The sequence below is a fragment of the Rhinatrema bivittatum genome, chromosome 5 (genome assembly GCF_901001135.1).
Source record: "Rhinatrema bivittatum chromosome 5, aRhiBiv1.1, whole genome shotgun sequence".
Lineage (NCBI taxonomy): Eukaryota > Metazoa > Chordata > Amphibia > Gymnophiona > Rhinatrematidae > Rhinatrema > Rhinatrema bivittatum.
Genome location: NC_042619.1, coordinates 356,460,532 through 356,485,110, shown reverse-complemented (window position 1 = coordinate 356,485,110; position 24,579 = coordinate 356,460,532). Strand labels below are relative to the sequence as shown.

General features: G+C 41.8%; 1 protein-coding gene across 7 annotated transcripts in view; it reads left to right on the top strand.

The window, feature by feature from the left end:
* Positions 1-24,579, top strand: part of ARHGEF7 (Rho guanine nucleotide exchange factor 7) — a 367,648-nt gene that overhangs the window by 249,108 nt on the left and 93,961 nt on the right. For all 7 annotated transcript variants that reach the window (XM_029604696.1, XM_029604689.1, XM_029604690.1 and 4 more), the window contains 4 exons: positions 11,321-11,459; positions 12,254-12,313; positions 16,801-16,947; positions 18,039-18,125. In XM_029604696.1, the coding sequence (XP_029460556.1) occupies positions 11,321-11,459; positions 12,254-12,313; positions 16,801-16,947; positions 18,039-18,125 (433 nt within the window). The remainder of the gene's footprint in view (positions 1-11,320; positions 11,460-12,253; positions 12,314-16,800; positions 16,948-18,038; positions 18,126-24,579) is intronic.

Genomic DNA, 24,579 nt, shown 5'->3' with positions numbered 1-24,579 from the left:
AATATGATGTCGCCATGAATATCGGTATAGAAAAGTTTATAAATAAATAAATCTGACCACTAGGTTTCACCATTGTACAATGACTAGGGGCACTCCTTTCTCCTGTTAGGATTTCTGAACCCTGCGACTATGGCATCTCTAACTCCAGCCGACCTCCACACGAGCCACTGAGCCACCAGGCCAGCTTGGGAAATGTTTAATTTACTGAGAGAGGGAATGCTTCTCCATGTGACAAATGCACATAGAAGATTCTGAAATACTGCTGCATCTGTAGCTCAAATCATTTAATAAAAAATGCTTTGTCTCTTGAAGGAATAGTGATTGCATATTCATCCAGAATCATGGTTTATAGGTCCTTGTAAATGTGAGCTGATAAAGAGAAATAACGTTGTGTGAAAAATATTTTTTACTTTCAACAAATGCATTAGTTGGTTGCTGTACAATCAGCAGCAAGAGCTATGTTCAGTGCGAAGGTTGACAACTATCATATAGCAGTTCTCTCTGGCTTAACTTTCCTTTTTTTTTTTGTTTTACCAGTGTTTCTGGCTTTGTACATAAAATCAGCTGAAAAGCGCTATATTTTTTTTAAAGGCTGGTGTGTGATATCTACATGCTCCTGTTAGTTGGCAGCTGACAGAATCCCGTAGTACATTGTTATCACATGAGCCTTTTGAAAATAGCCAAGTTTCAGGCCGATACGGTAAAGTGCAGCGCACTTTAGCGTCTTTTAACCCGCATTGGACGCGCGTTTTAAGCACGTAAGCTGGACACGCGATTCAGTATCGTCTTTTACGCGTCCTTACCGCATGCCGAAAAAGGCGCGCTGCCATTAGCACCTGCCGCATGTGTGTGGTATGTTAATGATCGGATTAGCTATTCCCCTCGATACAGTAACGCGCGCCCAAAGTAGCGCATCTTTAACCAGTATTTTTACCGGGTCTTTAACCTCTATATTTACCGCCTACCCTGACCCTGGCGTTAGTTTGGTGTTGTGCTCTGTGACAGTCAGAATCGGACCGGACAGCGTCATGGACAACATTTATATATTGGCTTTGGCGATCTTTTTCATTCGGATGAGAACCAGAATAAGAAATGCTCGGCGAAGGAATTGTAGGCGGCCGATTAGATACAACAGCCAACAGGAGAACCCAGCTGCAAGACCAGAGGAGGTATGTTTGTGTTCTATTTTGTGAGTATCCAACGGTACTCTGGACGTCTCTGAGGCTCCGCGGGTCCAGCGGAGACATGGACGTCTTTATAGATGCTGGAGAGAAGGAAGCCGCGGAAGGTACGCTGCCTTGAGCGTCCGGAAAGGTTGGTAGCTGTACAGACATGTCGGTATAGCTACCAACCTTTCCAGACGCACAAGAGGCCAAGGAGATATGCTGCTGAGTGTCCGGAAAGGTTGTGTAAATGAGCGGGTCACAGAAAGGCAGCTTCAGTCAGTTGTTTGATCTAAAAGTAAGTTTATTAATGAGACAGAAAGACAGAAAGAGAGGAACAAGGAAATGAGGAAGTTGTTGTTCCACGGAGTAGCAGGCTTGTTACAAAGGCATTCTCTCAGTTGCTGCTCAGTGCGGAGAGCTGTGTAAGCGACTTTTAAACTTTTCGTAATGTCTAATAAGAATGTTCTGACACGGATCCTAGGTGTATTTTCTTCTTCTGGTTACCAATAGGAATCGTTGCTTTTAGTCCAATCAGGTACTGTCTCTGGGGTGTCGGCTCCTTCCAGGGAGAGAGTTAGCTATCCGGAACTAGGCTCTCTGAAGCACATTGTGGCTGAATAGGTTGCCAGGAAATCCAGGAAATATATTATACTATCCATACATATACATTCCCCCCTTGAAGGGTTTGTCCTGAAACCCTTCACAAATGAAAGGCTGAGATTGAGTTGGTAGCTGTACAGACATGTCAGTATAGCTACCAACCTTTCCAGACGCACAAGAGGTCAAGGAGGTATGCTGCCGAGCGTCCGGAAAGGTTGGTAGCTGTATAGACATGTCCATTTTGAAATGACAACCCCTGTCCAAACGAAACCTTACGGACATTCAAGAGGCCATGGAGGTTGGAAGTTAGCCAGGCCTGCGACCATGGACGTCCACGCCATGGACGGTGGGCAGAAAAAGGTGCTGCCTTGAGCGTCCAGAAAAGTTGGTAGCTGTATGGCATCCAGAAAAGTTGGTATCTGTATGGCGGAGCGGCTGGGAAGGCTGGATAGCTATTTATTATGCTACACTTGACAAATAACTTTTGGTATACATTTTTGGAATCTGAATGCATCGCGAGTATGTGTTTTTAGAAGAAAAAGTCTATCGTGCTCCCTTCTTCAGGCAATGTCAAGAGGGGTCTTTATTGATTTCTTGTGAACAATTTTTAATTTTGGCATGGCAAGTGAGTATTGGAATTCCTTTTCGAAATGTAATGACAACTCCTCTTCAAATGTCAATTGAAATGACATGTAGGGAAGAGCAATTTGGGCAGCGTGCCCTGGATACTGTATAGGCGTTTGATAATGCCTATACAGTAAAATCAATAGCGAACTCTAACCGTGTGTAGGCGCACGTGTGGCGCGCCTTAGCAGCCACTTGGATTTACCTATGATTTGAATACTGAATAGAACGGACTGAACCAAAATGTGCGCGCGCCAAACGAACGGGCGATATACACTGCCGCACCTTTTTTTACGCGACGGTACTGTATCGGCCTGTTTGTAAGTTGTTAATGTGCAGCACAGATCTAGGTTAGTAACTTCATGCAGCCACTGGGTGGCTCTGTAGAAGTCCCCCTTTAAAAAGCAGCGCAACTAGACACTTCCCAAACATGTTTCAGTTAAGTACCTCATTTCCTTCTAAGTCACTGAAAAGGTCACATCTGCCTCACTCGCTTTTTTTTTTTTTTTTTTTCCCCCTGATCATACAGCCAGTATCCTTTTGTTTGGTACTAGAGAGGTGCTGTCACGTGTGCCATTAATTCACGTTAGGTGACACCATTTTCATGGATACCAAAGGCTCATGAAAAAGAACAAGCACATGGCTAAGAAACCAGCTGCATCGAAATGGCGGTTATGCATGCAAACACACGTCTATATAAAACTGAAAAAATTCTTGAGCCTTCCTTTCATTGGGCTGGCTGCACACTCTGGTTTCTGGCTGGCTGTCTGCTTCATAGTGGCCCTTTCGTCATCTTTTACTGGAGAACCTCCACACCAAGACCGCTAGGCACTGACTTCTTAGAGGCTGATTATAATCCTGCCAGCAAATATTTTTTGCCCTCAGAGCAGAGTTTTTATTTTAATCTTTTTTTCTATGCTTTGGATACAAAACAAATATTTGTGAGATGTTTCTCAAACCACTGCACTTCATTGTCCACAGAGTACATTTGCAACATGGAGTCTCTCTGGACAGGACCATAGATCTAGCTATCGACTTCTAGTCATGTTTAGTTTTCTGTTTTCAGATAGCAGAGACTTTTATTACTATTCCGATCTTTGGTTGGATTTGTTCTGCTGTTTGATGCAGCAGTAGGTGTTAGCATGAAATTAAAATAATTCCTTTCTTATGGAGCCTTTAATCCAATATAAAGAGGTGTACGAATGTATGCATTTTCTTTTAGATTATATACACTTTTTTTTTTTTTTTTTTTTTAAATAACCTGAAGGATTTTCCTGAGAATGGAAGGACTGCGAGCTGTAAACATTTCTGAGATTTTAGGCTAGGAGCATATCATTTTACATTACTTTCTATTTATTTTACTAATTAAAGATTTTCTTTTCCTTTGGCCTTGCAGTTATTTTTTTTTTTCAATCAGAACCAGATTCGGTGGTGATGCCATGAGCCTTCATTTGCCAACTGCCTGGGAGTTTTCCCCCCATCTTTCCCCTCTCCAGCCTCCCGTCCAGCCCAAACCCTATCAGAGACCGTTTACAGCTCCTCCTAGAACCTTAGGGAATAGCCACTGCTATTAATTGCATCAGTAGCATGGGATCTTCTTAGTGTTTGGGTAATTGCCAGGTTCTTGCAGCCTGGTTTTGGCCTCTGTTGGAAACAGGATGCTGGGCTTGATGGACCCTTGGTCTGACCCAGCATGGCAATTTCTTATGTTCTTATGTGCACTCTCAGTCTGGTCGCTAAAAGCTGGCATTGTGTCATGGCTAGGACCCCCTCGTCTCCTACCACCTGGGATTTTCTCTACCATGTCCACAACCCCAGCTGTCCAGAGAAACAGAAACCAGGCTCGGGAAACTTGGCTATTTTGCAAATTTGCTTGGTTGTACCTTTAAGGTAAACCTAAACTCCAAGATGGTAACTTTCAAATGAGTACGAGGGTGCACATATACACGTATCTAGGAATACTACTGGATTCCCAATTAACATTTCAACTATATGTCCGACAGATGGCTTTAGCATCTTTTTATAGGTTGAAAATGCTCAAGCCATTAAGGAATATGCTTACGGAGGACATGTTTAGGTTTGATACTGCAATCTTTAGTCCTGGGACAACTGGATTATTGTAGCAGTTTATGCTCGGGGCTCCTTGAGAAGCTGGTACAGTGCTCTACAACTAGTACAGCACGCTGCAGCACATTTAACAAAAGGCCTGACAAGACATGATAATAATAAAACCAGCTTTGAAAGAATTGCATTGGTTGCCAGTTAAGTTTAGAGCCCAGTTTAAATACATAAGCTGCTATATGCAGAACATTCCTGTGCGCTAAAAGAGATAATTCAGCAATATAACTCAACAGGACCCCTGCGATCTGAAGGGGGAAAAAAATAGTCATTTTATTTATTTATTTCTTTAATGTTTTATATACCGTTGTTCCAAAAGACGATCATAACAGTTTACATTATCAGCCTTTATATTCTTGATCAACAATTACATACTATGTGGCAACATTTACATTCTAGGTTAGCACCATAACAAATACATATTCTAGATCATAATCATATATATTCTAGGACATCGAATTAATAACTAAAGAATCTAATCCATATTTAGACATTTTTTTTTTGGTCAACACATATATCCCAATTCTGATAATGGAACATTATTTGTTGTTCACGCCACTGCTTTTGTCTATGGCTCTGACGTTGGAGGTATCAGCATTTTGGTATTTTACGTTAATTCGTATGCATTTCTAAAGAGCCATGTTTTCAGTTCTTGCTTGAAACTCTGTTATGTGACGTTAGTGATTCTGGAAGAGAGTTCCATAACTTGGGACCCGCTATGGAAAACATTTGGTCTCTTATTTGAGTTAGGTGTGTGTTCCATGTTGTAGGCACCTTTAGAAGCCCTTTGTGTTGTGATCTTAGGGCTCTTTTGGTGTGTAATGTTGAAGTATCACTCCTAATAAACAAGAGTTAATATTATTAATGATACTGAAAATTATAGTTAATACTCTGAAGTGAATTCTGGATTGTGTTGGAAGCCAGTATAATGCTATCAGCGAGGGAGTGATGTGTTCGAATTTCCTTTTCCCTAGTAATAGTCTAGCAGAGTCATTTTTAAGTAGCTGTAGTGATTTTAGTAGATTTGAGGGTAGGCCTAGTAATAGGAAGTTACAATAGTCCAAGTTACAAATTACAGCAGATGAGGGACAGGGCGTTCTCATATATCTCCCCTGTTTTTATGGAACGCCCTACCAGAGAAATTATGGGAAGGTGTTTAGAAAGCAGATAAAAGCAATTTTAGACAGTGCTGGGGAGGAGCCGGCTGTCGTGGTACACGTGGGCACCAACGACATAGGAAAATGTGGGAGGGAGGTTCTGGAAGCCAAATTTAGGCTCTTAGGTAGAAAGATTAAATCCAGAACCTCCAGGGTAGCATTCTCTGAAATGCTCCCTGTTCCACGCGCAGGTCACCAGAGGCAGGCAGAGCTCCGGAGTCTCAATGCGTGGATGAGACGATGGTGCAAGGAAGAGGGATTCAGTTTTGTTAGGAACTGGGGAACCTTTTGGGGAAGGGGGAGTCTCTTCCGAAGGGATGGGCTCCACCTTAACCAGGGTGGAACCAGACTGCTGGCGCTAACCTTTAAAAAGGAGATAGAGCAGCTTTTAAACTAGAACAAAGGGGAAAGCCGACAGTCACTCAGCAGCGCATGGTTCGGAGAGAGGTATCTTTAAAGGATACTAATGATGCATTAGAATTAGGGCATCCCGACAGTGAGGTTCCAATAACTAGAAAAGTAGTCCAAGTGCCTGTAACTAAAAACTCACCTGAGCTAAAAAATTCTAACTTATCCCTATCAATTAAAAAGCAGAATAAAAATACAAACAAAAAACAAACTTTGAAATGTTTGTATGCTAATGCTAGAAGTCTAAGAAGTAAGATGGGAGAATTAGAATGTATAGCAGTAAATGATAACATAGACTTAATTGGCATCTCAGAGACATGGTGGAAAGAGGATAACCAATGGGACAGTGCTATACCGGGGTACAAATTATATCGCAATGACAGAGAGGAGCACTCGGGAGGAGGTGTGGCGCTTTATGTCCGGGATGGCATAGAGTCCAACAGGATAAACATCCTGCATAAGACTAAATACAAAATTGAATCTTTATGGGTAGAAATCCCTTGTGTGTCAGGGAGGACTACAGTAATAGGGGTATACTACCGTCCACCTGGTCAAGATGGTGAGATGGACAGTGAAATGCTAAGAGAAATTAGGGAAGCTAACCAAATTGGTAGTGCAGTAATAATGGGAGACTTCAATTACCCCAATATAGACTGGGTAAATGTATCATCGGGTCACACTAGAGAGATAACGTTCCTGGATGGAATAAATGATAGCTTTATGGAGCAATTGGTTCAGGAACCGAAGAGAGAGGGAGCAATTTTAGATCTAATTCTCAGTGGAGCACAGGACTTGGTGAGAGAGGTAACGGTGGTGGGGCCGCTTGGCAATAGTGATCATAATATGATCAAATTTGATTTAATGACTGGAAAAGGAACAGTGTGCAAATCCAAGGCTCTCGTGCTAAACTTTCAAAAGGGAAGCTTTGATAAAATGAGAAAAATTGTTAGAAAAAAACTAAAAGGAGCAGCTACAAAAGTAAAAAATGTCAAAGAGGCGTGGTCATTGTTAAAAAATATCATTCTAGAAGCACAGTCCAGATGTATTCCACACATTAAGAAAGGTGAAAAGAAGGCAAAACGATTACCGGCATGGTTAAAAGGGGAGGTGAAAGAAGCTATTTTAGCCAAAAGATCTTCATTCAAAAATTGGAAGAAGGATCCAACAGAAGAAAACAGGATAAAGCATAAACATTGGCAAGTTAAATGTAAGACATTGATAAGACAGGCTAAGAGAGAATTTGAAAAGAAGGAGGCTGTAGAGGCAAAAACTCACAGTAAAAACTTTTTTAAATATATCCGAAGCAGAAACCTGTGAGGGAGTCAGTTGGACCATTAGATGATCGAGGGGTTAAAGGGGCACTTAGAGAAGATAAGGCCATCGCGGAAAGATTAAATGATTTCTTTGCTTCGGTGTTTACTGAATAGGATGTTGGGGAGGTACCCGTAATGGAGAAGGTTTTCATGGGTAATGATTCAGATGGACTGAATCAAATCACGGTGAACCTAGAAGATGTAGTAGGCCTGATTGACAAACTGAAGAGTAGTAAATCACCTGGACCGGATGGTATACACCCCAGAGTTCTGAAGGAACTAAAAAATGAAATTTCAGACCTATTAGTAAAAATTTGTAACCTATCATTAAAATCATCCATTGTACCTGAAGACTGGAGGATAGCAAATGTAACCCCAATATTTAAAAAGGGCTCCAAGGGCGATCCGGGAAACTACAGACCGGTTAGCCTGACTTCAGTGCCAGGAAAAATAGTGGAAAGTGTTCTAAACATCAAAATCACAGAACATATAGAAAGACACGGTTTAATGGAACAAAGTCAGCATGGCTTTACCCAGGGCAAGTCTTGCCTCACAAATCTGCTTCACTTTTTTGAAGGAGTTAATAAACGTGGATAAAGGTGAACCGGTAGATATAGTATACTTGGATTTTCAGAAGGCGTTTGACAAAGTTCCTCATGAGAGGCTTCTAGGAAAAGTAAAAAGTCATGGGATAGGTGGCGATGTCCTTTCGTGGATTGCAAACTGGCTAAAAGACAGGAAACAGAGAGTAGGATTAAATGGGCAATTTTCTCAGTGGAAGGGAGTGGACAGTGGAGTGCCTCAGGGATCTGTATTGGGACCCTTACTGTTCAATATATTTATAAATGATCTGGAAAGAAATACGACGAGTGAGATAATCAAATTTGCAGATGACACAAAATTGTTCAGAGTAGTTAAATCACAAGCAGATTGTGATAAATTGCAGGAAGACCTTGAGACTAGAAAATTGGGCATCCAAATGGCAGATGAAATTTAATGTGGATAAGTGCAAAGTGATGCATATAGGGAAAAATAACCCATGCTATAATTACACAATGTTGGGTTCCATATTAGGTGCTACAACCCAAGAAAGAGATCTAGGTGTCATAGTGGATAACACATTGAAATCGTCGGTGCAGTGTGCTGCGGCAGTCAAAAAAGCAAACAGAATGTTGGGAATTATTAGAAAAGGAATGGTGAATAAAACGGAAAATGTCATAATGCCTCTGTATCGCTCCATGGTGAGACCGCACCTTGAATACTGTGTACAATTCTGGTCGCCGCATCTCAAAAAAGATATAATTGCGATGGAGAAGGTACAGAGAAGGGCTACCAAAATGATAAGGGGAATGGAACAACTCCCCTATGAGGAAAGACTAAAGAGGTTAGGACTTTTCAGCTTGGAGAAGAGACGACTGAGGGGGGGATATGATAGAGGTGTTTAAAATCATGAGAGGACTAGAAGAGGTAGATGTGAATCTGTTATTTACTCTTTCGGATAGTAGAAAGACTAGGGGGCACTCCATGAAGTTAGCATGGGGCACATTTAAAACTAATCGGAGAAAGTTCTTTTTTACTCAACGCACAATTAAACTCTGGAATTTGTTGCCAGAGGATGTGGTTAGTGCAGTTAGTGTAGCTGTGTTTAAAAAAGGATTGGATAAGTTCTTGGAGGAGAAGTCCATTACCTGCTATTAAGTTCACTTAGAGAATAGCCACTGCCATTAGCAATGGTAACATGGAATAGACTTAGTTTTTGGGTACTTGCCAGGTTCTTATGGCCTGGACTGGCCACTGTTGGAAACAGGATGCTGGGCTTGATGGACCGTTGGTCTGACCCAGTATGGCTTTTTCTTATGTTCTTATACCAGAAGGATGCTAGAAGCCGAGAATACTCTAATGTTGTATTCTATAGTAATTTAGCGTGTTATATGTAATAAGATTGTATGTTTTATTGTGTGTTTTTTAAAAAAAGTAATCCACTCTGAATGCAATAGCTGGAAGTTAGAGGAATATAAGATTTTATACAAATAAATACGCCATAATTTTAAATCCTGTGCGTACATTTGCGTGCAAGTTATAAAACAGTCCTGGCACTTGTATGTGTGCTCCTAATTTTAAACTTGTGCACGCACAGCAGCGTAAGACGCCTTTGGGATGCACAAGTGAGGGGATTTTAAGGCAGATGTGCATCCAGTCCATGACCAGTTTCACCAGTCTGTCCATCAGTTTGCCCAGTCTAGACCTAGGTTCTCCAAAATCCCCAGGTTCTTAAACTTGCACTCCCCCCAGTTAACCCAGACCCCTCAAACACGTCAGAGATGCCTGGAAATAGGCACTTAGCTACATGTGCGCGTATCTTTTGGCCCCGTCCGGGAATGCTCACGACCTGTCCGCATTCTGCCCTTTTTCCCCCGATGCGAGATATTTGTGTGTGGGTACTTGTGCATGCATGTGGGCGACTTCTAAAATCGGGTGGACACGTGCGTATGCTACATGCCTGCCCATCTCCTGATTTTGACGCACTCCCAGCTTTTAAAATTCACCTTGAGTATTGTAAGCAAATAATCAATGAAAGCTGAGCACCTGACCTAAGTGCCTAAAGTTAGGGAAATTTTCCACTGAATTTTGGTGCCTGTTTTCAATTGAAAATTTAGCTTTTTAGGGACCTAAATTTATCCTGCTGTTTATTTCCCTACGTTTAGGTACCCAAGGGCCTGATTCACTAAAGTTTCTCTCCCATTCTGTGTCTCTGGGGAAAAATCAGGCCCTAAGTTAGGCGCCTGGCCCTGAAATTCAGCACTAGGAGCCTAACTTATTTCACCTGAGCCAACCCTGGCCACTTTTTAGGCAGAGGGAGTTTTAATTTCGGCAAATGCCTAGGTTTTTTGAATGTCAGCCTTGTAATGAAAAGGGAAGTAAAAATTACATTTTTTAGCTAATTACATTTTAATAGAATTTCATACCTTTAATGAAAGAGTGATACCCAACAAGACCATAAGGTTGGTGTATAAAAATGGTCTTTTTCTATTGTGTGCTTATAGAAACTGTGTTTTGAAATAAATCAGGCTCTGTCCATTTGCAGTATAATATCTATTTTTAAAATGTATATATGGGGAAAATTCAGTTTTAGGCTTCACTGAAACCTGGACAATTAATTGATTGCAAAGATTGTATCCAGCATTGATATTCTAGTTAAATAAACTCTTCTTTTCCAATAATTACTAACTCTTTTCCAGTACAGTACTTGGAGATCGGAGTTTCTTCCACTGCTTTCCATACATACATACATTCCCTTGCTCCAAACAAGAATAAAAAAAAAGCAAAGCTGTACTCATTTTTTGTTTTTGGGAGAAGAGAGAATTTAAAAGATCTTGGCCTGTAATGATGTGGCGTACAGAGGGGGTGGGGCATCCCCACTCGTGTCATATGAAGGGTGACCCCTTGTCCTGCACATGATCCTTCTTAGCCCTGTGATGGGCCATACAGTATTGCCAAGATAGTCTTCCAGTCACAAGGCTCTAGTTTCTACTTAACTTTATCATTGTCGATGCTTAATTAAAATGTTTTAGAAAAGACAACATTTTACTCCCCGATGGTAGAGCTGTGCAAACTATGTAATAGATTATGGACAGGTTTATTGTTCCTATAATCTATGTTGATCCTGCATTAATTAGAGAGAAAAGCTAGAAATTAATATATTTATTCTCAAACATCATCTACCTAACTCATACAGTTACTCTTTTAACATTCTCTAATCAACTAGTAAGTTACTCTAATTTCCTGTTAGGGCTATTATATTCATTTTTCTGCTCCCAGTTTCTTAAAACGTTTTAAAAGAAATGGAATAGGAAAAGTCACGGATGCTCTTTTGTAAAAGGGAGAACTAATTGTCTGATTCTTTCATTTGTCTACCCGCTTGGCCATATGACAGTGAGGAGCTTGGAGAGTTTATGGAGATGAAAGGTGCCAGCAGCCCGGGGATTCTCGTATTGACCACAGGCCTCAGTAAACCTTTCATGCGACTGGATAAATACCCAACGCTACTCAAGGAGCTGGAGCGACACATGGAGGTACCGTTTTCTTCGCTTCCAAATTTAGAATTAAAATTTGCTATAAATATTAGTGATTTTTCACACACAGCCTTTACGCAAAGCTCTAAACAGGTTCAAATCTCGCTTCTTCCCCTGATGTCCCTTGTGACCTTGGCCAAGTGACTTCACTTTATACTGCCGGAGGTTGAAGCTTGGAGCCCTATTTATTAAGCCTTTTTTTTCCCCATAGACACAAAATGGAAGAAAATCTTCAGTAAATAGGACTTTTGGGGATGTGGAGACCACCTTTGTACTTGCAGTGTAACTTGCCTTGAGCTCAGGTTTGGAATCCAAGTTTGCCCAGAAATGGGGTCTAGATCTTTGTGGGCTATAGAGTTGGATGAAAATGGCCATAGAATGATTAGATGGGCAGGGACCTATTAATTGAAAACTAGCTTCGCACCAAAAGAGCATTTAGAGAAAGAAGCAGTTGCTTAGTAGTATACTGACCAGCGATGCATTTTTTTAACCAAAGCGTGAGCATGCTAAGCTTAGAAAAGGTGGTAGTGAACTAATGTGCAGAAAAGGTTCTGTGTGAATTTGAAAAGGCAAACTCTCCTTCAAAAGAGAGTTTGTGCATGGGACGGACTTCCCCCATCTTCTGTGTTTTGTAAACAAATCACGGGTAGGACTCTCTTAAAAATATGTTTATATACTCTTTCTGAGCACTTTGTGGGAGAGATGTAAAGGTTATTAATCAAAAGATGCTTTTTTCCCCCCCCAGAAGATTGAATCAAGTAATGAGTACTACTACTACTTGTTTTTCTTTATAGGATTATCACCCAGATCGATCAGACATTCAGAAATCCATGACAGCATTCAAGAACCTTTCAGTAAGATCTCTAACCAAGGGTTTCTTTTTGTAACAGGATCAGACATGTCATTATTGATGCAGGTTTCCTGGGGAAGCTTGCCCATTTATAGATTATCGCATGTACAGTGTTGGATGCCAGTTGAAAGCACCCTGGAACTGTTAAAACATTTCTCTACAGCTGCATTTCAATCTGGTGTCTATCCGGCCACTTAAATTGATAAGCTACAGTGCTCAGCTTTAGACAGTGGTGCTGAAGCATTGCTTTTAAAATAAGGGAGAAATTCTACAATGTATTTGCATATTCTGTTACTGCTAGATACCAGGTTCATTTCAGTGTTTTTTTGTAAATGAATAGAACTAGGTTTATCAAAGAGACACAGTCAATATGTTAGTTTGCAGAAACCTGAGCATGCATTACCTGACTTGCAACCCACATGGCTGAAATGCGATGTGTCATCTGAGGACAAAATTATTACCAAGCTGGAAGGATGCTGGATTGACATCAGCTGTAGCAGGCTGAAAAACAGGTGTTAAGCACGTAGACACCAGCTTTCTTATTTTCTACATAAGCATCATTTAATTTGGTCCTCTGGTATAGCGTATCGATTTGGGTGCAGCGTGCTTTGGTGTTGAGTGTTCTTAATTCACATTTGTTTTGTACAGCAAGAAGCTGTAGTGGAACAGAATTTCCAGACAGAGTTGGTATTGGGTAGTGGTAGTCCTAATTCGTTTGCTGTCAAGCGATTTACTCCAGTGTTTGCCAGTTTTTATTTCCCCTACCTTTAATTATTATGCGTCACTCATCTACATTTTCTAGTAAGTAAAATTCTGCCTTAGCTATTCATAATGAGTGGGTACATGATGGGATTTAAAAAAGGAAGGTCATCTAGAATTTTCTTGCAGCATTTCATTTCATTTATTAAAATGTATTGATCGCCTTACACAAAAGGTCTAGGCGATTTACAACAAACATCCACAATACCATAAAAATAACAGCATGACAAACAAATGTCATTAGATGTCATTGAATTTCATAGAAACCATAAATTTCAAAAATATTCCATATAGACTCAATCTAGGTGTTGCAAGCCTGGAGATAAGTCATACATCATACCTGGCAGAAAAATCCTGAACTTAGCAATGCTATTACTCTTTAGAAAATACTAAAGGTGCGGTGGATTAGGAAGTCTTTCAAAAGCCTTTTAAATTTTTTTTCAGTTGGCTGAAATGTAAATATTCTCTTTTTTAATTCCCTCCCCCTTTCTGGTCCTAGTTATTATTCCCTGTTTTTTGTAACTTTCTCACGTCCTAATTATTGTTTTAATATTTTTTAAGTTTCACACTATATTTAATGTTGAATTGGGAAATGTTTATCACTATGTTACTCCCTGCCTCCACACACATGTTAATTGTAAACCGGGTTGATGTGATTCTTATCATGAAACTCGGTATAATAAAAAAATAATTAAAAAAAAAAATACATTATCCAGAGTACGTAATTCAAATGGGATGAGATTCCGTAAAGATGGAGCAGCAATTGAAAACGATGTCTCTCTTGTAAAAAAAAAAAAAAAAGAAATAAACGTGCTTGCCGCACAGAGGGAATATCCAGCAGATTTAATTGAGATGATCTTAGACCTCTAGTTGGTTTGTAAATGCGTAACAATGCATTTGAGCAATGAGAAATATCCGAATTAAGGAGTTTATACACCGTCATTAAGATTTTAAATTTAATGCGTTCAAGCACAGGTAACCAATTCAGCTTACAAAGGATTGGTGAAATGTGTTCAGTTTGTTTCGTATGAGAAACGAGCCGAGCGGCAGCATTAAGTAAAAGTTGAATAGGCTGCAAAGTAATCTTAGGTAAACCTATAAGAAGGCTATTGCAGTAATCTGTATGTGGAAACATTATTGACCGAACGACAGTGAGAAAATCATGATCAAACAGTATATGTCTTAAACCAGCAATCAATCGAAGTTTGAAAAATCCAGTTTTGATGATCAATCTAACCTGTGGCTTGAAGGAAAAAGTCGCATCCAATAGAACACCTAAGTTCTTAAGAGGCTTAGTGATAGGAAATGTAATATTGTCAATGACAATCGATTCTTGACAGGATTTAGAATGTGGAGAATGAATTAATAGTATTTCTGTTTTTTTGGTATTTAAAGGTAATTTATTTTGTTTTAACCAACGTTTTATAGTGTCAGTACAAAGTTGCAATAAATCTACAGTTTCCTGCCAGGAATTCTGGAACCTAAAATTGCTCTCCTAACCCAGGAGACCATCATCTGTGGTTACAGAGGAGAGAAAAACCAGAGTCCCCCTGCATAGTTTTGTGCCTGCTAATTGAGCAAACTGTGGTGGATAATTTGTTTTCTTTGGAAAAGTTTTAGTCCATGCCAGTGTGGCAACGAGTGAACATCTATTATCTTGGAAAAAGCCAAACAGAAAACCACCTCAAACCAAACTGAATGAGCAATGCATCGTATTGACAGAGTGAGGAGTTGCATTGGAATGAAATCTACATTTTGTGACTATAAGCTCTGGTGTTAACTTAAATCCCATGGCTGGGTAGGGATGCAGGGAGTGCCCAATGTTTCGCAGCGCAGTCTGGAAGCCTCGTAGCTCTAAGCACAAAACAAAGCACATGTTGTACCCTATCGGATCTGTATTTTCCACATAGACAGGAGGAGATGTGTACCTGTGCTAAAATCTTGGGTTCACTTTGGGGTAGATTTTAAAAGCCCTGCGCGCGTAAATCCTGCCTGATTTACGCACGCAGGGCACTCACGTGCCAGTGCGCCTATTTTGCATAGGCTGCCAGCGCGCGCAAAGCCCCGGGATGCGCGTAAATCCTGGGGCTTCGTAAAAGGGGCGGGAGGGGGTGTGCCGGCAGTCTGGGGGTGTGTCCAGGGGCGTGTCTGGGGGGCGTGGCACTGGTTCAGGGGCGGGCCAGGAGGGCGGTCCCGAGTCCCCCGGCACTGCGGCCTGTGCCGGGGGATGGTGAGGTGGCGTGCGCAAGTTACGCCTGCCTCAAGCAGGCGTAACTTGTACAACAAAGGTAGGGGGGGGATTTAGGTAGGGCTGGGGGGTGGGTTAGATAGGGGAAGGGAGGGGAAAGTGGGGGGACGCGGAAGGAAAGATCTCTCCGAGGCCGCTCCGATTTCAGAGCGGCCTCGGAGGGAACGGAGGCAGGCTGTACGGCTTGGCATGCGCAGGCTGCCGATTTTGCGCAGCCTTGCACACGCTGACCACAGATTTTATAAGATCTACCCCTTTATGTATATGCAGGCTTTGATTCCAAGTGATCATTCGCTTGCAGAGAAGGCCAGAGGACAAACTAGTCTGGACTCTGGACCTTTACGTTGTAGGATTCTTTTATTATATACAGCACAACAGAAAACAAACAAACAAAAGCTTACTTGCTTAAGCAGTTTAACACTGTAACAAAGTTAGGGTATCCAGACCTATACAATAGTGTCTGGTCTAGTCTGCTTACCTTAGCAGCTTTAAATCAAGAGTTACAGCACTCACAGACAGGACAGTCTTGTAATAGGAGGCTGCCTCATCCCTGGAGCCCATCTGAGACCTCCTAGGCTTACTCTTATTCCCTTGCTTAGGGAAATGGACCAGAATTCTGGGTTGTCTTAAGGTGCCCCAGGCTTAAGTGCCTGGTCCTTACCTTTTAAGGAGGTCTTGATATACACTCATTTACATAGGCATTTTATTTATTTATTCAAATTTATTCCATGCTTTTTTTTTTTTTTTTTTTACATTTTCAGTTGTCAGAACTATTTCCTGGACCAAAATGAGTGCTTTCATTAGTTTGAGCTCATATGAATGTATAAAGAAATTTTCCATTTTCCTTTGTCTGTTACGTTCTTTTATTTGTAGATAAAATTTTCAGAAGAAAAAAATAGGCTTTAGGATTGAGTGTCCTAAAGAGTATACTGCATTGATTTGTGTAAGCCTATGAGAAATAATTATAATTCTGAAAGTATAATATGAAATGTATTTTTTACAGGCTCATCTTTCATCTCATAAGTCAGCTCTATGTAATCCTATGCTCGCTCACAAGCCCCCACACCCCTGTCAACCCTTTGTCTTATACTTGCACACAATATTGTGCGAATGCTTTCACTAGCTAATCATCGTCTTACACTTTTACAAGAGGCTATTTTAACTACCTGGGCTCTACAGTCTTTCCTGCTCGTAGCTGGCTTTACTGCTGGGAGTAGCACGAATGAAAAGAAAAAGCTTTGATTGGGAAGATTATAACTGACGATAAAAACAATAATGGGAAACATAAGATTTTGCAAGTGCAAAATTTTGACTTTAGCCCATTTTTCCTTGTTTTCAGATACGTTGCTCCCTGGCCACAGAATAAAGAAACCCTTTTTTGAAAATAAAACATTTTGCAGAGCACCTCAGACCATTTCCGGGACAGTCAGTCGATTGTCGAGATCTGTTTTTTTATAACCGATGTTCTTCCTGCGTTCCAATAGGCACAGTGTCAAGAAGTTCGGAAACGAAAGGAGCTGGAGCTCCAGATATTAACCGAAGCCATTCGCTGCTGGGAGGGAGAGGACATTAAAACACTAGGCACTGTCATATATATGTCACAGGTCATGATTCAGTGCGCAGGAAATGAGGTAATGGCCTCGACATATTGCATGCAATTTACTCTCTTTCTGCTGATATCGAAGATGCAATTGTTTGATAACTTGTAGATGTGTTTAGAAGTTAAAAAAAAAAAATGAAATAGAGACTGAAGTTAAAGGTGACATTTTCTAAAGCATCACGTAAATGGACTTTGATCAGCTGTATCTGTGCGCTGCATTGAGTCATTCCTGGGGGCAGGGAATTCATTTGTGTGCGTTCTTTTTGATGCTCGTCCACATTCAAATGGACCTTTACCCCCGTTCTCATGCAGATCTATCTCCGTGCGTGCCTTTGCCACGCTAAGATATGTGCAGCCTTAATCATTTGCAGAGCAAATTTTGTGCACGCGGACTTCAGCCCTATCCATGCTCTTATAAAACTGGCCTCAAAGCAAGCAAGTAACGCAGTGACATTTCTCCACCGCCAGGTCTCTGTGGTCTAATTGTCCCCTGAGACATGAAATGTCGTCTGATCAGTGTTTGGATAATGGAAATTGTCCATAGATTCCTTAAATGTTGCTGAAAGTTATTTTAATGCCTCAGTCTTTCTGAGGCCATCCTGTATAACTGTACACCCGGTCATGGTTTGGGTAGAAATGCTGAGCCAGTCCTGCTTTTACTCCATTACAGGACAACATCTCTGGGCTTGCAGTGGGGTAAAACGAGAACTGGCTCAGCTTGTCCCCTTTGACCTGAAGCTAATCGGGTCCCCCCCAGTCGTGGGACAGACCCCATGCTCCCAACATTAAGCATGCACACATGATGATGATGATTTTGTGGCATGGTTTTTTTGGGTGTTTTTGCAAGAGTAGGGTGGTTAACTCTAGCATTCCTTCTCATTTTCAGCATGTGGTGTGTATTTTCATATCTGACTTATTCTTTCTGTGCCTCAGATTGGATACTAAATACATTATTTTGCGGTAGTTTTGCCTTCTCACACTTCCCCCTCTGGAAGAAAACATTTAGTCTGAGATGATGGAAATGTTGCACACTGTTGGATGCTTTCCTATAAGATATTTAGCTTTGAGTTAATACTCAGATTTATTTTTTAAATAATGGTGCTGTGTGTTTTTTTTCTGCAGGAAAAGAATGAAAGATATCTTTTACTCTTCCCCAATATATTACTAATGTTATCTGCAAGTCCCAGGATGAGTGGATTTATTTACCAGGTAAAACTGATATTTTGTCATTACAGACCTGGAAATATTAGCTATGATAGAAACAAACACTAGCAGTGATAGAATTATGATTTCTGGTTCTGTCAGCAACCCTCTAGCCCCCTGGCTTGACGTTGCTATTTGAGATGTGTGCAATGCATGGTAAAAATTGTGGATCCCTAAAATGCCAGGTAATGGAAACGAAGAAACGAGTGTATGGGGGTAACTTAATGGTGCGGTAGTTACTACCCTTAATCAAGAAGTCTTGCTACTTTTGATGCAACTCTAACTTTGCTCTCTGCTTCAATGGCAGGGGGAAAAGGGGAATTGGATTCAGACAGCAATCAATGAGGGCCCTGACTTTTAAGGTCTGGGGAACTGATAAGCATGGGGGGGTAACCTGCACAGAGCAACAGCCACGACCCTTAACAGAAGGCATGGGATTACTGCACATAACCAATAAGCCTGGATGCTGTTGATGCAACTGCAGGAAAGAGGAATTTGGATTCAAAGACAACCAATACGCGCCATGACGTTTTTACAATCTGGGGTACTGATGCGCAGACATTAAAGGAAAAACACAGGACTGCTTCTACAGCCAAGACCATAAGGAAAGCACGTCAAGCAGCCCTGACTGATACATGGGGGTAACCTGCACGGCGCGGCAGATACTGCCATGGGAAGCTTGCTGGGCAGACTGGATGGACCATTGGTCTATTTCTGCCTTCTTTTCTGTGTTTCTATGAGCATCAGATCTGGACAATTCAACCGGGTATTAAATGTCCACAGCTGTAGAAGCTACTAATGCCGACCAAAATCTATTAACTTTTATACTTAACTACTGTGGAAAGGAATAGGATCTTGGCCCCCAGGGGTGCTTTATGCACTGTTACTCTTGAAGGGGCTGCACGAGTATCCACTTTTATTTATAGGTGATTAGGGCTTATAGCAGAAATTGCAATAAGACTTAAACCAAAATCAGAGCAAGCTTGTGTTAGGCCATATTGGTCCCTTGACCTTTTAAGATCCAGCTTTTAGCTAACATTTGTATTGTGGATAGATACAAATTCTAGCTGACAGGATAATATGCGGGTGAATGGAATTTGTTGCTTTTGCATCAAGTTTAGCAGGTACCAGAAGTCTGAAGAATCCTTGTGTAGATCATGTTTTCTCAGTAAATATAATAGATAGCCTTGTGAAAAGGTTGCCAAACCACACCTCTAGCCCTAACTTGGCTGGTGACTTAATATTTTTGGCACCTGCAAGCTAGGCCCTCTGCACATTCAAGCTATGTGAAGTGGCAAACTGCCACGTTTGTTCTCAGAATATGAAGAATCTGGGTACCTGTTACTGGGGCCAGATTGGCTTTTTGCTCATCTCTTTATATGATACAAGTAATTGCCCCTTTCAATAAAGCCTTACTGACTGCATGTAGTCTGTTTCTCCCACTTGGATAGGGAAACTGCCCAGAGATCAGAACCTTCCTGATTAGTGAGGTTCTATATCACCAACCCCAATTGTCTTGCCTAGACACCATCAACAATGTTAGGAAGCTCCATGATATTAACTCTTGCATCCTCGCCACTGCTGTCTCTCCACAGTCATTTCTGTTGATGAGGCAGTTTCATATTACAGCACTATACAGTCTTCTTTTGACACACTCACTCTATCCCGCTTCCTGTAAGATGGATCAAATCTCAACCTTGGCTGACTTCCAAAATTTGTTTCCTACGTTCCTATGACCAAGAGTAAAAACTCTTCCCTAAGCTGACTTCCTACTTTTCAAATTCATGCTCCCCTCCTCCCTGCCTGATGTTGAACTCAATAAGCAAGCCTATCTGTCCATCTGCTAGAATCCTTTGTTTCCAGCCCCCCATTCTCTTTTCACCATTCCCAGCTCCCTCCTTAGACTGCTGCTGCCTCCTCCTCATCCCCTCTTCACACTGCCCATACAATGGCTGATTTCGTCTATGAATGAGATTCACGAGATTAATCATGCATTCTATACTAGACCTACACCACCTCATCCCGCTCCCTTTCCATTAACCCTTGTTACCCTTTCTTTTGAAATAACATGAAACTGTCCATTTTCTCTCCTCTTCTCACTTGTTTCATTGACCCCATTCCCACCCAGCTCCTCTTTTCTATCTCCCTTATAGTCATCCCCTCTTCTTGTCACAACCTCAATCTATCACATTCTTCTGCAACCATTTCTGCCATTTTCAAACATGCTCTGATCATATCATTTTTCAAAAAACTTCATTGGACCCTATCTGCCCTACTAACTGTTGTCCCATTTCTATCTTCTCTTTTGCATCCAAGCTACTGAAGTGTGCCATTTGCTTCCGCTACCTTGACATTTTTGCATCTCAAGCTATTCTCAACCCATTCCAATCTGCTTTATGCCCTCTACATGCCACAGAAACAGCACTGTCTGGCCAAAGCCAGGGCTGTTACTTAATCCACATCCTCCTTAACCTTTGTGCTGTTTTCTACACTATCAATTGTCATCTCCTTGATACACTGTTCTCACTTGGATTAACAGACTCCAGCTTATCTTGGATCTCCTATTAATTTTCCCATTGCTCTTTTAACGTATCCTTGATGAATTCTCCACTTCTATCTCATTATCAGTCATTGTGTCCCACAGCTATGTCCTAAGCCCTCTTTTCTTCTCTCACTGCATTCATTCCCTTGGTGCTGTGTTCTCTTCCCATGATTTTCAGTATCATCTTTATGTCGATAACTCTCAGGTCTACCTCTCTGCATCAGAACGTTTGCCCAGAATCCAGTTCTTTCTCAGTCTACTTTTCTAATATTGCAACCTGGATCATCTACCATCACCTTAAAGTTATGGCAAAGACAAAATGATTTATCTTTCTTCCCAAACTCCATCCTGTCTGGCGATAACACTAACGTCCTTCCATTCCTTTCAGCCTGCAACTTTGAACTCTTCTTTATACACATGCAAAATGCTGCTAAATCATGTCATTCTTTCTACATAACATCACCAAAATCCTTTCTAAACACACTATCAAACCCTTATTGACTTTCTCATCAATTCTCACTTAGACCATTGCAACTTTTTCTTCCACTGAGCCATATATCTGTTAGTCTATTTAGAAATCAGCAGCATGACTTATCTTCCTCCAATGTTGCTACTTCCATGAAATCCTTTCTCACATCTCTACATTATCTCCCCATTTGTTTTAGAGTGCAATTCAAACTTCTCTTACTCACTTGCATGCATCTTCACTTTGCAGCTCCTTATCAACTATCCTTTATCTCTCCCTTAATCATCCTCAAAACCTCAGATAGTCCTCAGATGGGTGTCATCATCTGATGGAGCCCAGAATGGAAAACTTTTGTCAAAGTTTCTAGAAGCTTTGACTGACACACTGAGCATGCCCAGCATGCCACTATCCACACATCCACATGAGGTCCCCCTTCAATCTCTCTCTTTTTCCATGAAGCAGTTGCCTCGCGGCTTTGGAGCTCTGCTTCTATTTCGTTTTTTCTTATAAACTCGAGATTTTTTTCTGTCCCATTGTCTGGTCCCCCTTCACGGTCAGTATCTCTCCTCGACATGGTAGGTAGAAAATATTTTTTCTGTCCCTTTTGCGGTCGATTCCCATATTCCACTCTCCGTGGCCCCCAAGTCATCGACTGTGTGCTGGTTATTTTTCATGGTGTCTGGTTTTCACCGGTGCCCACGGACCAGCTCCATAATGGATCCACATGAGGTTTGCATCCTCTGCGTAGGGACCTTGCATGACGTCCGTGGGTGTCAGCTGTGCGACCAAATGGACCCCCAAGGGTCATCATGCATGCCTGGATAAAATGGAGAAACCGTTCGGTCCCAAAACGTCCACTCTATCCACACCCGCATCGTAGTCCTCAACCCCTGAGGGTCATGGGGAGCCTCGATATGCTCCCTCTCTCTACCTCTCCGACTGCCTCCTCAAAGGACCGAAGCAATGGCGAGCATTCCTTCGTGATCACTCCGGTTTCCAGGACATCTGATTCTTACGCTTCCTTGGTGCTGGGGAAGGACCGGGCCAAGCTCTGTGGGAGATCCCACAAGCATAGACACCAGTCGCAGTCAGTGCATGGCTCAGATTCCAGTGCTGTACCAGTGGCTGCCATACTGCCACCGAAACGACCCCAATGTTCGGAGGCCCCATCCTCCAATATACCTGGGAGTCCTAGGCGTTCCCCACTGATACCGGTTCCAGGTACCGTGCCTCCTCAGAGAACCGAGGAAGCACCGGTGACACCTCATCCAATTCTCTCAGTCCTGGCCTCACCAGACTTTCAGGAGGAGTTGGACCACAGGGTGCAGAGCGCGGTGCTCCGAGTGCTGTGGAGTATCGAGCCACCCCCGCCACCGGCCCCCATACTGGTGCTGGAACCTGTGCCATCTATCTTGGCACCCCTGCATGAGCGTCTGGACATCCTTTTCGGTGCCTTTTCGACGCAACCGGTGCCTGAGGGATCTTTGGTTCCCTAGCGGCCACTGATGCCTCCTCGGGAGCGATCCCTATTATTGGGTGCTCCTCCCAGGAAGAATTGGCTGATGCCACATTCCTGAGGCCTCGGTTCCCGGAGCCTTTGCTCAGGCCCTCTGGCCTCCCGAGGCCCTAGATTCCTCCATTTTCGGGGGAACAGTCAGTTCCCACAGGGCCTTCAGTGCCTTCAAAGCCTTCGGAACCCAGGGCTAGGGTCCTCCACAGGCCTCACCCAAGTCAGTCCCGTGAGAGCCTTAGTGAGGAAGAAGGCCCTTATGACCCGTGGGGGAAGGATTCCTCGGAGTCTTCATCTGAATTCTCCGTTGACCCCTATTCGAGCTTTCCCTGCAATCCCCCCAGAGAACCTTTCCTTTGTGGGGTTCATCAGGGCCATGGCCAAAGCTATCCCCTTCCAGCTTCTTAGGGAGATGGATGCAAGACATTAAGATGTTGGAAGTATTCAAATTTGTTGACGCTCCTAAGGAAATCATGGCAGCTCCCATCCACAACATCTTCTTTTTTTTTTTTTTTTAATTTAATCTTTATTAAATTTTTTAATAAACTAAGACAGTATCAACATGTCATGGAGTTTACAGGGAATATCATTACACATCTTATTTTCAAATAGGAAATAAAAAATAGTAGTATACATAAATTTAACAATTTCCCTGAAGTTACTATGTAATTGAGGTAGAACAAAATGAAATTGGAGCAATCATACAATGTACATCTCAGAAAGAAAGGAAAGAGAGAAAATGTGGTACATATATCTATACACTGGCATTTCTAACAGAATCTACCCTAGTATCCCCATGTGAACTTAGAAATTTCTCTAACTGATCAGGTTCCATGAAAACATAACGAGCATTATTTATTTTCATAATACATTTGCAGGGAAATCTTATAGTAATCAAAGCTCCCATCTGGCGTGCTAAAAATTGTTTTACGACGTACTTGCGTAGGTCTTACTATATCGGGATAAACCCAATTTTTTTCTCCCAAGTACGTTTTATTGCGATTTCTAAGAAATAATCTTAACACACTATCCCGCTCAGTGGATACCATGAATCTGACAATTAACGTCCCTTTTTTTTCTATTTGTTCTTCTTGTGTAGTTTCTAAGAAACCCGTTAAATCCTTTAAAGATGACTCCATCTGAGGCATTTCTGCTTGAGTATTTACATTCGTACCATCTTGTTTCTGGTAATTAAGGAAATACATTTTTGTAACATTCAAAGATTCTCCAATAGGCCAAGACAGTACATCTTGTAAATACTTTTTAAACTGTGCTTTAGGGGAGATTGACTTGCATTTCGGAAAATTTAATACTCGTAAGTTATTATAACGTGCATTATTTTCCAAACTCTCCATCCGTTTTTCAGCTCTTATATCTCCTTATATTAAGTTATCTTGCACAGATTTAATCTGTTGAATTTGCGAATCCATTTCCTGGATCTTATTTGAATGGTTCAACACCACCGGATTCACGGTATTTAGTTGTGTTTGTGAGTCTTTTAGCACAGTAGTTAAAGATAAAATAGCATTTTCCAGCAAAGTTAATGCACTCCACACTGTTTCCAGAGTCACAACCAAAGGTTTTTCAAGTAACTTTAAAGGCAAACCTTTTTGTTGATCCATGGGTTCCTTGGGGTGTTCCATCTGACTCCTTTCTTGTGTAGACCCCGCTGGAAAAACTCCATCAGCGCTACTTAACCCTCCAATATTAGCCTCATACAGAGTGGTTAAAATGTCTCCGCTCTGGGATTGCCCCACCGAGCAGACAGCTGGATCCACCTCGTCAGCCACTTCCCCAACAAACGACATCCGTCCGTGGTTTAGGGTCGGGCCCATAGGGCTAGAATGGACAGGAGGAGCAGGAGTTGCCGGTGCTCAGAGATGTTTCGCCGAGCAATGCCAGAGCCTGCTCCCCCTCAGACGCTGCAGCCGGCTCTCCCGGA